This window comes from Anopheles maculipalpis, chromosome 3RL (assembly GCF_943734695.1).
Source record: "Anopheles maculipalpis chromosome 3RL, idAnoMacuDA_375_x, whole genome shotgun sequence".
Taxonomy (NCBI): Eukaryota; Metazoa; Arthropoda; class Insecta; order Diptera; family Culicidae; genus Anopheles; species Anopheles maculipalpis.
The window spans coordinates 41,758,519-41,775,750 of NC_064872.1; the positions used below are offsets into that span (position 1 = coordinate 41,758,519).

General features: G+C 42.5%; 1 protein-coding gene across 1 annotated transcript; it reads left to right on the forward strand.

Moving 5' to 3' along the window:
* The first annotated feature begins 5,136 nt into the window (after window positions 1–5,136).
* On the forward strand, window positions 5,137–7,207 carry LOC126564428 (transcription factor Sox-1b). The gene has a single exon (XM_050221471.1). The coding sequence runs from the start codon at window positions 5,362–5,364 to the stop codon at window positions 7,069–7,071; it is 1,710 nt and encodes a 569-aa protein (XP_050077428.1). The 5' UTR covers window positions 5,137–5,361; the 3' UTR covers window positions 7,072–7,207.
* Window positions 7,208–17,232: the final 10,025 nt, after the last annotated feature.

Here is a 17,232-nt window from a genome sequence, read left to right on the forward strand (position 1 = left end):
CAATCCTTGTCAAAGATTTTAAACGAGATATAGGCAGATGAGTTGTATGTTAGTATTTGTAGAAGTATTTGGTAGAAATCCAGTATGGTTTATGTTGCGTGTAATTGTAGTGTTGCAATGCAATCGGACGTTATTTACATTCAAAAAAGCAATCAGGAATCAATAATGGAGGAATCAATGCCATCAATTCCTTCATCTTATCGTATTACAATTAAATTATTACAATTTTGATGTTCAATATCCTAGAACTATTCTACGATTCTTTAGTATCCTTCTTCTTCTTGTCTTAACGAGCTTCTAGGTCACGGCGGCCATCGAATGTCTTACTAGCCTTTTCGATATCACGTAGTTGGATAGTCAGTCCTCACTAGGGGAGAACGTTCCTGGTGGATTTGCACCTCGGTCTTGCCGCGTAAAGCTCCGCTGTCGTCTACACCACCGAGCCACCAAATCGTTGCATAAGTTACTAGTTACTTACAGTTGCGTAGTTACTCACTAGACATGGCATGTCATCTGACGAGTTCGTTTCTTCGGGTTTTAAAAAAAACTTGCAACTTCTCGGTGCGAAGTGCCGCCTTTTATACTTTGCGTTGCATTTTGCTGGTGGACTTCAAGCATTGGTTACCTTGGCCGGTAGCTTATTTATTCAAATTTTGTTTTGTTTATTTTATTTTGTTTTTTTTTTTACATTTTTCAAACAAAAGTTGGCATAGCGTTGGTGATATATTTCCAATTTGTACTATTTTTCAAAGATAAGTGAGATTGTTACACTGGCAATGCGATCTTTAACTAAAGTACTGAAACTATGTCAGTAATTATAGTACAAATTAATTGAATTCATTCTAAAATCGAATCAAAATCTGCTTAATGAATGTTTACCTTTATGCGCTCATCATCACAAACATTGTGGCTAAATCTAACCACTGTTGATTTGTACAGTGTTTCCTACCGAGGGATAAACACGCTGTGGTGTTCCCCCAACTATGCACTGTAACACATTCATGTTACACCCTAGGTGAGAAAAAAGGTGACATGGTTTTCTGCTAGTAAGGGACTTGGCGAGTTAATGGGGATGTGGTGTTTGTGCATTCATCCTAACCAGCTAGAACCCTGTTTGCCTGTTTCATAGACAAAAAAGGAAGCGAAAAAAAAACGGTTCAAGTGCTTCATTGGACGTAATGTTTGCATCACCGGTAGCATCGTGATGTAGATGTAGCAAGAGGATCAGGTATTATGGCAAAGGAAGAGAAGTGAAATCATGCGGACGGACAACCGAAAAGTCTGTGTAAGAGAGGACATAATGTTCTTTCGATATGAAGTCTACTTTATGAGCAAGGAACAAGTAATTATTAGTTTTACTTTTCATTTAAACATTTCTGGAGATCATTTTTGTTGTAACCGCTAAAATCGCCAAACAACGCTAACGTTTCAAACCTTCTGGAGCATTTTCGCAACTCTAATGCTTTACACAAAGCCCACCAATTGTCTCGTTTGACTAAAGCGAGGTGTTTTTTTTTTTTTTGTTGGACTTTAGTTCAGTTGTGCCTGTTGATACATCATTCTCATTTTCGCTTGGAAGAACATTTACGGGTACACAGTCAACAATAACCACCACCAAAAACTGTACGTACGAGAGGGTAGGTAAGGACGTGTGTGTTTGTTTGGCTCTGCGGAGCGAAGCCGTACTTCACTTTGCAACTGTTGCTGCTACTCTTGTCACCGTTGCACGTGATCCTGTCCCTTCCTTTTCTTTCCTTGTGGTGCGGTAGATTTGGGTAAACAGGATTACACGATCAGTTGCACTGCTTACAGTGCAGAACGTCGGTTTGCAAACCGACGTTTTGTTATATTTCTAGGACACAGTCAGTTTTTGTTTTTGGATATTCGTCGACTGTGTGCTGATGCAACAGGGTGTGGTATATCTCTGATGTGAAGCCCTATTAAAGTTGGACTCTGTAGTCAACATAATACGACGATGTGTATTACCATAGCATTATTTGATAGGCATTCGTAAGAGACCGTTTTTATCAATTTTATATTATTATTACTAACAGCTGTAACCTATTATGAGCCATCCCAGTACAATCGTGTATGCTCCCTATTTGATAACATTGTGTCTTAGATTAAGCGGGTTTTAAAAGTCGTTCTATCGCCTCCATTATGTAGTAATTAAAAGTATGAACGTAATGTTCGAGGCACATAAGCGGAGGTCCATTGGCAGAGCTAATATCGGCACCGGTCTTCACAAAGCGATAACTACGTGGTAATAAGACTCGTTAGCCTTTAGTTGGCCGACATGACCCAACAAGGTCATTAAGCCCAGAAAAAGAAACATAATATTAACCATGTTTTTTTTTCTGAAGAAGGATTTTTACCCATCGAGAATTTCTTCAAACCAAAAAATAAATTTATCTTTTTGCAACCCTAATATTGTAAATTAAAAAGCGGGGAAATCAGCTCCTTGCCGAATATGCTTTTAAAACGATTCATGTTATTACAATTGTTATTATTACTATTATCTTTATTACTATCATCACTCTCAACGTAATCGATAGAAACCGTAGCAATGTTTTGTTGCAATAAGTAGATTGATTTTTATGTTGACTCCCACCTAAAGGTTTATTGTCTGGATGCTGCTTCTGGTTGTTTTTGGGCTTCGTCTTTTCTATGGTGTTCAAACCTATCATCAAATTCCCTTAAAGACTGAACTTTTTTTTTTTTTTTGGGAAACAAGAAATCGATGAATGAAAAAGAGTGAAGATGAAGATGTGGAGCGCCGAGGGGCAGCAACAGCAGATTGTTGTAGCATCTCGCAACCAATATTTCACTGTTCGATCAATGCTGGCAGTGTTGAACTATGAAGCCTCAAGCGAAGGAGAGAAGGTTAGGCGTTCTACTTTCGTGCGTGCGAAACTCTCTCCAGCGAGAGTAACCACCAGCCTTGCTGGAGGATTGTTGGGAAATCGTCTGAATTCTCAGAAAGGTGCGTAAGGCCAAGGGACATACAATCCGCAAAAGGGAAAACGGAGTGATGCGCGGTGAATTACTATGTCCTGTCTAGGTGTATGATGCTATTTTATAGCAAAACACGTAGCAGAATCCGCCAAATGCGCTTGCGAAAGTGAGATGACAGTGAGTTGTGTGTCTCGCTCACGTACATCTTTATAGCAACATTATCGAAATGCCCGTGAAACTTGGCAACGTTGTAACCCCTAACGCACCTTAAACATGTCCACCAGTCATTTAGCCACGCCTCTTTGTGTACCTTTTTTTTCCTAGCCTCATAACGTGTGCTTCGTAGTGCTACGGCAAGCGTGTTTTGCTACCCCGTCGCAGCCAGTTTGTCTGGCATGGCTTGGGCAAAGCTCTGGAGGGTAGCTAAAGAAAGAGAGAGAGAGAGAGAGCACGAAAAGAAAGGGAAAGATATGGAGAGAAAGAAAGAGAGAGAAAGCAAGCTGATGCATCTATGAAATCCCAAACATACCTGTACCGCATTGTGCAGCTGTCGGCATTAGCACCCTTGGAGTGACTGAGAGGGTTGATGATTATGCTGGTTCGCACATTCCACGCACACTTTGTTTGAAGTTTATGCTGTGTAGCATAGGCCGAATAGGCTTGTGTTGGTGCATACGTTTTGCGTAGACCACCGGAGATCTCTCGCTCTGATTGGTCCCATACTCTCGGTAGGACTGATGGAGGGGATTCTTACGAGACACACGACACATCATAGAAAGCCTCGAAGCGTGATTTGGTGTGCTCCGCTATTTACCTCCGCAGCATCCTCCGTTTCACCGAACCGTGCTGGAGAGTAAGGAAGCATACGCGCATAGCATAGAGGCCTATCCTACTCGCAACCTGAAGAACCCTTGTGACCTGGCTGGCCTGTAGCTGACTGTGGCTGCCGCCAGTGGAAAGTCCGGTCCAGTTCCTCCATATCCGAGACGCGTCGCTGTGTGGGTTCTAGCGCGACAACACGCCTCGGTTGGTTGCCCTACCGTAAGCTACGGCTGTGGTGCGTTACAACTACACTAACACAAGCTTTCGCTACATCGACCGTTTGGGGTTCGGTACGAGATTCGCCGTGAACGAGCCCTCATAGTAAAACGGAAAGGTGCTCTGTTCGCAAGTGTGTCGTAATTCTCTCGCGTACGGTCCCCGGTGGATGGGTATCGCGCCTGTACATTATTGGTTCCGTGGCAGCATATTATTGACGTTGTTTCGTTCGAACCTACAAAAGTTTACGGTTTTTACACGACCCATTCATGACGGCTTTTGCGCAAATGATGTAGCGGTTTGAGAAGAAAATATCGTTCGATCAAACAGTGCAAGGTTGGTGTTTTGAACAGACTATCAAAAGTTGCGTGGAATGAATCGATGTACGCAGTTAGGGTCCTTACGCTCCTCATGCTTTTAAGCAAAACAGTGCAATCGGTGAACTTACGACACGCGTTTTAGCTGAAATCCCCCTCGGATTCTTCCAGGCTCAAAAGTGTCTATATGTACGCAATATGTTTCTAGTGGTGCGATGAAGAGCAAGATCGATAATCAGAAAAAAAAAAACAGAAATTACGATCTGCATACGGAATCTGTACGAATGATCTTGTTGCTGCACAAATAATTCATTAGATCTTCGAGCTCACAATTAACAAGTACAACCTCCTCCCGTGCCTAGTGTGTCTTTACATTTGGTTCTGTGTTCATGCATCTACGAATTAGGGAATATACAGCTTATTCCCTTCTCGATCAATACACATAATGTTGTGTGTAAAAAAAGTGAAGTGTTTGAATGATTGAAGAGCTTCTTGAAGAGATTTGATTCGTGCCGGCGTAAGATACTGCTTGTCCTGCTGTAGGACAAATCCATGATCTGAGGATTGTTATATCACAATGTTTTAGTATGGCATTCCGTTTGAGGATCTGAAGGCACGATTGTCACTAACGCGTAGATGCTGATTGGAAAATACAGAGTGTTTATACTGGATGCTCCATAGTGTATTGCTGTATGTCGTACGAGCAAAACAATAAGTGCATTGCTTCGTGATAAAGGCAAGATCGTGTATGCAGGCAATGCAAAGATTATTCTGCAGTTTCGTAACGTGGTGTGTTACTTCTAACCGTTCTCGAGTGCATGTGTGTGAGAGTGTTTTATCGGTGCTTTGGAATAATTTATTGGCAAAGGAATATAATTTAATTTGAGATACATTCTTAAAACTGCTTGTCTACAGACACAGTGGACTCTACAATACCGCAAGTGTTACGGGACAGGCGATCGCGAGTTCGTCAGGCGGTACTGTCACCATCATCGAAAAAGACGACGACAGGGAAAACGGTAACAACGGTGTCGTCGAAACTAGCGACATTATGTTGACCATGGAATCCGACATGAAAGGGGGTGGTATCCTACATGCCACAATGCCTCCGCACCACCCGTCCTCTCTGCACGGCCACAGTACTTCGCCATACGGAGCACTGGGATCGCTGAGCATGATGAACATCGGTCAGTCGCAACTTTCTTCCCATCAGACATCGGCTGCCCAGCAGCATCACCTGCTTGGCGGTGGTGGCGGCCATCAGCAGCATCATATGAGTCACGGATTAAGTAGCAACAACAGCAGCAGCAGCAGCAACAACAATAACAGTAGTGGATATGGTAGTCCTCTGCAGCAACCGGTTTCTGGGCTAAGTCCGACCGGTCTGGTTAGCGGGCAAGGACATTCGCAGCACAGTTCGCCGACGGGAATGGGTAGTACGGGTCAGCATCACATTACGGCCAGTGGGGGAGGTGGTGGTGGTGGTCACCATCACCATCATCACAGTTCCGCAGGGCTGCTGGGTGTGAACCACAACAATAATAACACTAGCAAAGCAGCGCAGCAGAATGCGGATCGTGTTAAGCGTCCGATGAACGCGTTTATGGTGTGGTCGCGTGGTCAGCGCAGGAAAATGGCCTCGGATAATCCGAAGATGCACAATTCAGAGATCTCAAAGCGGCTCGGTGCACAGTGGAAAGATCTGTCGGAGACGGAAAAGCGTCCGTTTATTGATGAGGCAAAACGGCTAAGAGCGGTACATATGAAGGAACATCCGGATTACAAGTACCGACCACGCCGAAAGACGAAGACACTGACGAAAGCAAAGGAAAAGTATCCGCTCGGTGTTGGCTCGCTTCTCGGTGGTGGCCAAACGACCGAGGGTAGTGGGATGCGCGGAAGCGGATCCTCCACCACGTTGGCAGCACAGCAGGCGGCGGCGGCAGCGGCAGCAGCGGCCGCAGCCGCGGCGAACCGTGATATGTACCACCAGATGCCTCCAAATGGCTACATGCCGAATGGATACACGATGATGCACGATCCGTCGTCGGCGGCGGCTTATCAATCGCAGCAGCACTACATGAGCAATTACCACCACCATCACCGATACGATATGGGTCAGATGGCGGCAGCGGCGGCCGCCTCCGGTACTACCGCTGGTTCCTTGAACAGCTACATGAATGCCGGTTATGGTGGTATGTACGGTGGTGGAAGTGGTGGCGGTGGAGGAACTGTGTCCGGTGGTCAAACTTCTCCCTACGGAGGCAGCGTAGGTGGTCTCCAACAGCCCGGTTCACCGTACAGTACGACAATTCAGCAGCAGCCCGGCTCACCGTACGGACTAAATCATCAACCCGGAAGCGCACTTTCCTGCCAAAGCCACAGTCCCAGTGATTCGAGTGTGAAGTCGGAACCGGTCTCGCCTAGTCCGATCGCGTCCGCCACCAATAATAATCTAACGATGAAGCGAGAATACATAGTTGGCGGAGGGCATCAGCAGCAATCGGCGGCTGCCGATCTGAGTCATTTGATCAACATGTACCACGTGCCGGATATGCAGCAAACAGGCGGAGCGGATTTACAACAGCACCATCGCAATCATCTAATGCAACATTACCATCAGCATAACGCCAGCATATCGCCCGATCTACAATCGCAGCACCAGCACCTCCATCAGCAACAGCAGCAACAGCAGGTCCAACAGCAACAACAGCAGCAGCAGCAGGTTCTGCGATCAATGGCACCAATCTCACACATGTGAGAGTTGGCTGCAACCGCGACGGACCTCTTGGTACACCATCATCATCATCATCATAATCATAATCATCAACAGCAGCAACAACTCCGTGTGTCAAAAGCAGTGGTGTCGACATCCCCAACTCTTACCGTTACATCGACATCGAACAGCAATCATCATTCGGTTGGATCTACAGGATCTGCTGCAGCAGTAACTGCGACTCCTCCGTGCAGTAGTAACTCCAGAAATAACAGCAATGGCAGCAGTAATACCGCTGCTGGAACAAATGGAGGTTCTGGGGCAACAACCGATCACGGCAGTGCAGTTTCTCCAGCAGGAGAATCTACACTTGGTGTTGCGACAGGCGCAACATTATTTGGAAGTGGTCATCTTCATCATCATTCCTTCGATCGATTACCTCCGCTATGTGCATCTCCCTTGACTCCATACCGCACCCATGCGGGTGCATCGTCCGCTGCAGTGATCGGTGGTAATTGCAATAACAGCAGCACCGGGGTGGTTCTAGCGGGAAATGTTTCAAGTAATGCGGTGGTTGCATCCAGTTCTTTAGGCGGTGGACTGATGAGCTCTTCCCCTCATTCTCATGTTGCGCTTATCAGTGCCGTGACTCCTGGACTCGGCTTTTCATTGCCAAATGGAAGCGACGTGCAATCATCGCTGCTAACAGTTGATCCTGAAGAAGATCCTCATCATGCTTACCATCATGGAATGCACATGGCGGCACCATCACCCCATCATCATCATCTGTATCATCACCATCATCATCACGATTATCATCATCATGCGGCTGCTGCAGCGGCGGCCCTTTTGGGCGGTTTCACTAGTGGCGGTGGTAGTGCCGGATTGATTGATTGTGTGACAGAGAGTAATAATTGTGCGGATCGTGAGGATTCCACTGGGTTTATTTCAGTGGCGGGTACCTCCGCGAACAGTGCCGTTGGAAACTATTGTCTTAGTGGAGGTGTAGAAAGTGTGACAGGTTTGGTACATTCTGTGTCAGCCGCTGCGACATTGGCTGGTTCGAATGATGGCGAAGAAGCGACAACAGGCGCTTTGGTTGAGAGTGGATCGATGAATGGTGGTAGTGATAGCAGTGTCCTGCGATCGAACGATCGATCTATCGCATCATCTGCGTCATCCAGTCTTACGTTGACGGCAAGAACGGCTGCTGCTGCTGCGGCTGCTGTTGCCGCCGTCTCGAATCATCACCATCATCTGCAACAGCATCCCGCGGCAGAAATACCTTACCATCATCATCATCGACCGCTACCGATGGATATATCGGCACTGTAGGGTATGACGATTCCATCATCGAAGGTTTTAAATAGATGCTTTGGGTCTGCTCTTGCTGCTGCAAGAATTTTGTGGTATGGTAAATAATGTTGCAAAAGAAGAACGACAATTTAGCGAGGCAATCATTCAGGGAGAAGTTATTATTTTGCATCGAACAGGAGATCCCGTGAAACAGCTCACTCAAGGACTAATGTGTAAATAATGAAACGCAATACCAGAATTGTGTCTGCTACTAGAGTGAGTTGAGCTCTTTAAATCGGAAATGATTCCTATGCATTTCACTTTCAACACCCCCCCCCCCCCCCCCCCTCACTGATGGTTTTGTGTAAAACGTCAAACTCCATCTGGACGTTGAAAGTCGCCCCCAAAACGCGACATTGTTGATACGGCAGGTGAGGGAGGTGTAGCGAAATAGGGAAGCGATTTAAAGCATAACCACACGAACAAAGTTGAAAGTCAGTCGCAGGGACGATCGACATCATAGACGACGAATTTTGAGAGCGCAATGTAGGACGTGTTTACGTGTAATGTGTGATATTTTATTTTGTTTTGATTTTGCTTTTCTTTTTCATATATTATTATTTAGTTTAATCGTGGAGTGTAAGTGTACAGGCTGTAGTTTTGCGATTCTTATCGTAAATCAGATTTAATATGATTATTACTGTCGATAAATTATCGATAATGTTAGTGAGAATAGCAACACTCTACACGAGAGCTTACCCTTTGTACGGGCAAGTGAAATGTAACATACGGACCCGCACTTGTGAATAATGTTTAGTTGTTTAGGGTATTTTTCTTTAAATTGGCTATCGAGCTGCTGTTAGTAGGACATGTAGAAAAAAACAAGGACTCGAAAACATGAACTATCCGTAATTATGAAGGATTGTAAACCCAGCGGGGTAGGGTTTCAGTTCCTTCGCTCTAAGACCACTCTTTCTTGTTTGGATAGATTTTTCTAATATTTTTATGTAAAAAGCACAAGCAATCTATATGTTTACTGTGTATTATGATATCTAATATAATTATTATTTTCCTATAGTAAGACTACAGAGGATTTGTACTGCGATGAATTAAGAATGAATTTAGTTTACGCCATTGGTTATGGATTAGGGCCCATGAACTTATTATTCAATGCCTTCATATTTTTCCGTACGACCTAAACCTGCATACAAGCACAAAGTAAATAATTTTCTTGAATAATTTTACACACCTCAACCATACGTGAACTTCCAAGAACAAGTACCCAGTTAATGCTTTACTCTAAATTTTCGATTACTTTGACACACTCTATTATTAGTTTACTGGCTGGCAACTGTTTTGTTGATTCCGTTTTCACAGCTCTTTTTAAAATGTCTTTTTTATATGATAGAAGAGAGAATATTAGAATGCGATTTTTAGCACATACGGGGACGAATGATGGCAGTGCAGAATCGTTAGCCAAGTTACATATGTACAGTGGAAATAAAAGAAATCGGAAGTATCGAACAAACCACATTCCAATCAGAGGATTAGAGTTAAAATAGAAAAAAAAAGAATTAAAATTCACACAAACCAATGATCAACACTATAAAACGCACTGTAAATGGTTGAAACGAACATGAACATCATCACCCTCTCTCTATAAAAATATATCGCAGTCGTGTCCTGAAAACGATAATAAAATAGAAGTCCGCTCGCTAGTCCGTCGAAGTAAAATGCGCTAGGCATGAATGACGGGGGCGATATGTGTACACAAAATGTGGACGAATGAAATATTAAAGCAAAAGAAGCCATGTATACAAAATCGGAACTAATGTAATAAATGACACAATGAAAAGAAAGGGAAAGGTACAGAAACAGCAACATGTATGATCTGCAAATTTCCAATGTTAACAGAAAACAATGCTACTAAAAAGATGAAAAATTAGCACAAATTGTTTTTATTGCCCAGTAAATGGGTAACTGGTTGATGGGGGTATTTATCAGTTGAGAAGATAATTCTGTGAAGCGCGATCGATGTTTGGTTGGAAGCATCAAATTTTTCCGCAGACACAATGAAACACTGTATTGCGTAAACACATATGGTAAGGTATTTTTTATATTTTAATAGTTGTGTAGAAAGCTTCCTAAAGACTCACATGAACCTACTTCCTTAGAATTACCTTTTTAAATAATGTTTGCTATTGGTGTGTTAGCGTATGTTTTGGAACACGTTTTTTTATAGAACAATTTTGAAGATTTTTTAAGTGATCTTGTACTGCATTTGTGATTAAAAGTGATGGACAGTGTTAAACTTGTGCAATAACGTAACGATCTGGTGTGGAGAATCAAGAGGACGGTAGTTTTGCAGCTGATACCGTTGGTAAAAGTGCGTTCAATAGTTAATGCCCTACAATCATCCACTTCTCTTCCGCTGTGTGAGAGCTGCGAAAGGATCGACGAAAAAATGGAACCCCTAAATACCGACACTGACTTTTGGGCCCAAAAAAGCAACAACATGGTGATAGGAAAAAAAAAAAACGGCACCAGACTTTCGTATTTTGTGAAATCATCCAAAATAATTCTTCATATCTGCCTCTTAACCTCCCATCTAAAGGGTCCAACGGTTTAGCTGTTGTTATTCTACACCTTCTAAGAATTCGCGGAAAATTGTTCGTTTGCCGTCGGTGAAAAGTGTCCGGCAAGAGCATGGCCCGGAATGCGAGCAATTCTGCTGCTACTCGTCTAGAGGCAAACGAAACAACAGAGCATATGAAGAAGAAGGCCACACATTTCGAATTTTCCCCCCCTAGAAATGATCATGACAAACAGTTTTCTCTACAACGCAGGTAAACCTTGGAAAACGTGGACAGCAATTAATTATTGGCTACTTCTAGTTCTACTGTGAACATGTGTGCGTGTGTGTAGAAAAAAAAATGGATCGTAAAATGAAGCCGTAACATTGTGCCGTCGGAACAAACCATTCCATTACCAGCAAAGGGAGAACGGCCGTAGAAACATCATGATTGTGCGTTCAGGTGCGAGTGCGATCGTTTGATAGCGATAATAATAATCATGAGGTGTGAGGTTCTCCTTTCCACAATTTCCCTGTTTTTTTTTCTATTAGGGATTTTGAATACTTGGTGCCACTAGTTTTTGGTTTTGTTCTACCATTATCTAATGGCGTTTTTCACGTGCTTACGCTAAATAATTGCTTTTCAGGGAAAGATAATAACTTAAATACCGGTATGTTTGTTCTTTCGAGGGTATAGGCGTGTTTGTCCAATTGTGGTAGTTTGAGTCTTATGTACACTTTCGGGGTTTTAGTGATTTAACATCTGTTTTTATCTTAACTATAGGTAGGTTAATTTGTATTCTATAGCAAAGAGACTTTTTTCTGATAAGCGACGAACCCCCTCTACCACATGATCCTGTGCTCTATTGATTGGAACACTTTGCGCACAGGTGAAATGAAAATAAAGCGATTTTTATTGCATTCCAATTCCACTAGATGCTGTGTAACGGCACTTGACGTAAAATTCCGATCCACTTTCAGAACCAAACCGGGCTCCGGGAATAAACCGGCGCATATTCATTGGCTGAAAGAGGATCAGAGGATTTTTTGTTTCTTTCGTTCCATTTTTTTTTCAATCCTCACTTGGTTTTACCATCGCAAACGAATGTGTGAAGCTTGGGATAGTATTGCTTATTAATGTTAAACCGTTTTAAATGAGCGACGATTGGCGCGCCACAGGCTACGGACCGTCGTACCCTTACCCTTGGCACCCTGACACATCGAGCGACCATCAGCAGCCGTCATCATCATCATCAGCAGCAGCAGCAGCAGTAGTAACGCGTGGATCTTGCGAGATTTGTATTTTTTTTTCATCTCTTTTCTTGAAGCTCAGAAAGCGCTCATAAAATTAAACAAAAATTATGATAATCATCGAGTTAGCGTTCGTGTTCGGTTGGTCGTTCCATGTCTCCATCACGGTCACCCAGGACTGGAGGAATCCGAAATTGTAGGTTCTGATTTCCATTCGAGAGCTATAAACGTAATCAAATCAAAGGCAATGTAAGGCAAAGCGCTTTCCTTTTCCATTTCTTTCCTGTGTCGAGCAGAAGATAACCGCAGCAGACCGCAGCAGAAGTCGCTCGGTCGCTTCAATCTAACACCCGCAAGAGCAGGAAAGCAACAAAAGTGGAGCACTGTCGGTTGATATAGTGGTGCACGAGAGGAGAGGAAAAGAACCCATCCTAACTCTACCAGCCGATCATTGTTCACATGAGAGCTGATGATGATGGTGATGTGATGATGTCTCACACACGGCTCTTTTGCCGCATGATCGAGGATCGTCATCACTTCATTAGTGGATGAAACAAAAAGCAAAAGAACAACATCGTACACGGGTGACGCTTTTGATGATGATGATGATTATTTCGATAAAATCGATGCTCCAATACAAGGTGGAGATGCGTTATGCGCGGTACCGTTTTAAGAGAAAATGTCTTCATTTGTTTTACGTCAAGTCGTCCGCACGTATGCTTAGGGGAACTGGTTGGCTGGCAGCTCTCGATTTGGTATACATCTCGCTGTTGGCTAGACACCTGTTTGTGACATCTGCGACCGAGTTTTGCCGCGAATGAAAATCATGTATTATCTGGGGTGCATGTATTTTGAAGAGGAAATGGTAACTTTACTTGAGATTCGTTCGCTGTGACAAAAGACAAAAGACAGCCAAACAAACCGAACTCATCTTCCACGTGCTTTGCATAGATTAAGTTCGACACGGTTCGATGTGTGTTTTTAAATATTTTGTACGCGTGTGCTTGCATGTTTAGTAGACTTTTGGTGGTTGTTGATGTTTATCAAATTTTAAGATTTTTTAAAAATATAAGTGGTATGTATCGATTGCTGCAGGAAGCTATAGATTGGACTAACATGTTTTTTTAGAAACGTTTTAAATTGTTCGAGTTCGAAACCCATAACAAGATATTAATGAGAATACCCAAATGCACTGCTCTGCTTTTGCTGCGTTTGTGTACCTTTTTTCTTACACGCAGCCACGCTGGATTTGTTACTTTGTTTGCTAAGGGTAATTTAAAGCGCTAAACGGCTCGTGTGCGTCCGTAAGCACGTGTGTATGAAGTCGGTCTTCAGGCGGAAAAAAAGCCGCTTAGTCGGGTGGATGTTAATAGGGATGAAATTTGTTGCTGTGACTAATTTAGCTGAATTATGATAATATCTCTATTTCTTTTTGGTTCGGGGATAAGCTAAAAACGAAAGCACCCCGAAACAAAAAGCAATACAGAGGGAAGGGATTGGTCTGTTGAAAGTTATACCGTAAAATATGATTTACAAGGAAGGCAAATTTGTCGTTTGACTGCTTCGTTCTCTTGCTAAGTGTCTTTATGCTGTAGCGAAGAGCATGGATAAATTAAGAAGTGATTTCAAGCTATCGGAAAGGGTGCAATAATTCAAATGGAATTAAATTCGAGTGCATTCTTCTGGAGTTGCTTCACAAGAAGCCTGATAGGTGAATGTTTGATAGGAGATTTTGATACGATTATTTTTTCTTCCTGTCGCAACACACAACATCCAATCGGGGAAGCTGTGCCAGGATAGCACCTGTGAAGGCTGCCACCAAAACTGTGGGTGTGTGTGAGTGCGCTTGTTTTTGCTATGCTCATCGCAGCTCGCCCCTTCTCATACTAATGCACCATCCAACCTATCCAACTGCCAGTGGAGACGGAAGCTAACGCGGTTGGTTGGTAGACTGCTGCACATGCGCCACACCGACTTTTCCGATTTTCACTCTCATACGTTCTTGTTTAAATGGCGTATACCTCTGAACGTCAGCCACCAAAGTGACGTTTCCGACATGTTGGTAATTTCATGAGCAATTCTTTAAAACGTGCTTTAAGTTTAGTCGCTCCTAGTACTGATTTTGGGTATGAGACGTTAAAGTGATAATAATAATGGTAAATAATGGATTGGCAGCTGCGTCTGCCACAATCTTCAGTATTACAATAGGTCTCTCTCTCTCTCTCTCTTTCAATGAATTTGTAACCAAGGTGTATTAGGACATAATTATTGAGATCTATTATTTTTAGACAGTTTTAAGATTAGTCTCCATTGTTTTTAAATGATACAGTGGAACTTTAATTGTATTCTTTTGTGTAAAACATAAGATTTTGTTTAAATTATTAAGAGATACAATTAAGAAGAATGTTGTAGGACGGTCTTTCAGTAGTACAATATGGAATAAATGTTTCTAACAATAAGAAATGAATCAAGTTTCCCGATTGTTAATCACTATAAAGACTCTTATGCCATCTCAATGCAGTAGGGCCTCGATTAAAATGTGTAAACTAGAAGATGTAAACTTAAGTCTTTCTTCAAGTTTTTACAAATTCTTTACTGCACTAAAATAATTGAAAAGGTAGCTATGACACCGCTCGGACAAGGCTTGTTTACATTTTAGTATGATGTGGCTTTTATTCCTTTTTGTATATATGGGCAAGATACCTGCTAATTAAATAATACGCTCAGACGAAACAAGCGTTTACTAAAACTCTCGTTTAAAAACATCTAAGCCTGTAGGTGTTGGTAACAAAGAAACGCCCCGGGCCGAGTAGTATGATCATATTTCTTGCGCGACCATGTTTTTCTGTTAACGAAGGAATTGAAAACGAACAAATCATTCGCCTTCCCTGAGTTACTTTTTTTTTCTTCTTCTACCTTCCTGTCGTGAGTAAAGATCCCCTGTAAGAAGGTGTTTTTGTGTGTATGCTAAAACTGAATCGCTTAACAACACGAAGAGAAATATAGGATAAACTCGACTACAAAAAAGTACTGCAAATCTTCGAAGCGGACGTTGCTGTCAGGTTGATTGGAAGATGGACAAGCGGCTCTGGCTTAGGAACGCTCCATTCCCAATGTCAAACTCATGAAGTTATGCTTGGGGTACGACGGTTCCGTACTTGGCAGGCAGGCATGTGAGATTGACTTGCGGGGAGGAGTTGGAATGAATAACGCAATAAAAACCTGCTTCTAGTGCCAAGCTGTCTACTGCTACTGGGGTTCGAGTATGGAGAACTGAATGGAGACGAACATAATTTAATTAAATCGTCCAACTCTCCTTCACCCTCTGTCAGGAAGGTCCTTCTTCTTGGATGATTTCGCATACTCGTTGCTCTAGCATTATAAGCATCGTGTTGGACGAAATGGAAAGTTTTAAGGAAGTCATTTGAAAGAAGGCGATTCTCCCAACGAGATTTCACTCGGCAAGCTCTTATTACTGGGAGCGAAATTTTTAGATTTGCAGCAAGAACAACACAACATCCTTGTGGCATTATGGAGAGCTTTGTGTTGGGTTTTGCTTTACAATTCGAGCGAACTTCCAGGTAGAAAAGAGTCCGTCAAGCATTAGCCTTTAAAACATTAAACCAATGTATCTGTAATAATAGTCTCCAGCTTGTGCGGGAGGAATTATCTGTTGCTTTCAGAAAGTCTTTAGCTTCTTATTAAGTGCATGTGATAATCAGCAAATAAAAAATATATTCTTCTAAAACTTGATAGAAACTGTAATAAGTTAAAAATAACGTTGTTTTGTTTCATGCAAATTTAATTTTCCAAGACTATGAACAGCAACGATAATCGAATTATGCATAGACACAGCATAGGTTATCCATAAACTTTTTGGGCTGTGTGCGTTTTGTGTAAACCATGTTTCATATTTAAATTGCACTGATAATACAAATTATGTATCGGTTGACTTCTCCACCATAGGTTGCTCCAACGTAAGAACTCCCAAGTCGAAGCAGAAATAGCGTTTTTGTGCAGACAGGTTTGCGTCCGGTTGGATGTGGTAGGGACCGCAGAGTTTCCTCCGATTTTCACACTCTTGATGCTTTCAAACCGACCTCTCGGATGAGAGCAAAGTTTTAATTGCATTGCGCTTTACCTTCGCACCAAACCAACTCCTGCAAACAGCTGGTGGTGCCCGTTGTACATAACTAGCTGACATCCCAGCTTCTGTTGTTCCCAGCACATGGGTCATAGACATTGTGTGGCATGGAGATGGCTGGGGGGGGTGGTGAATTACTTGTGCCTGGTACCCTTTTGCACAATTTTGCCGGCATGTTCCGGAAGTTATGGTGTGAAGTGCAGCAGTCGACACTGCCACAATGTCTCATTTTGAGGTTCGACTTTTACTCTCCTCCAATACACGTGCGTCATCCGTTTTGTGCCTGTGTTGATTTGGATGTTTTTGTGGGAAGCCTAATGTTGATGAAACTTTTCTTTTCTTTTTTTTCATCCAATGGCAAGCTAAATGTTGGGGAGCATACGGAAAACTTTAATTTGAAATCCAGTCGTAGGCAGCAGAAAATGACATGGTTTTGTGGATCGAAAAGTCACAAATATAGTTTACATTTAAGTTTGCTTGAAAATCAACACCCACACTTCATACTTTATAATGACTGACGGACATGTTCATAACAATAAAATTTTAATAGAAATTATTTAAAACATTTTCATCAAAACTTAAAACTTGTAGATGTTTCCTGTGTCGTACATTTCTGTAAAAAAAAATGTCTGAAGTTTTCCGAAAATCTAAAACGATTTTTCAACACGAGAAACCTTTTTTCTCATTTTTTTTTGTATGCCATTGAATTCAACATTCTTCCAGTGCATGGCTTGTGCAAAAAAAAAAGTTAAAAACAAACTTAATCCTTACCGCCACCTTTGCCATGCCCTAACAGAGCCCCACCCATCCCGGCCAGTGACGATTTCGCCCGTTGGTGTTGGAAAGTGTTACGAAAGTAATTATTTCAACGAACTTCGACATATACGTCAGGTGTGTCAGGTATATGTGATAAGGGAATAAAAACCCGTTCCATCGGTGAGAC

Coding starts and splice junctions, on each gene's coding strand:
- LOC126564428 (XM_050221471.1), top strand. CDS start 5,362: ATGTTGACCATGGAATCCGACATGAAAGGGGGTGGTATCCTACATGCC.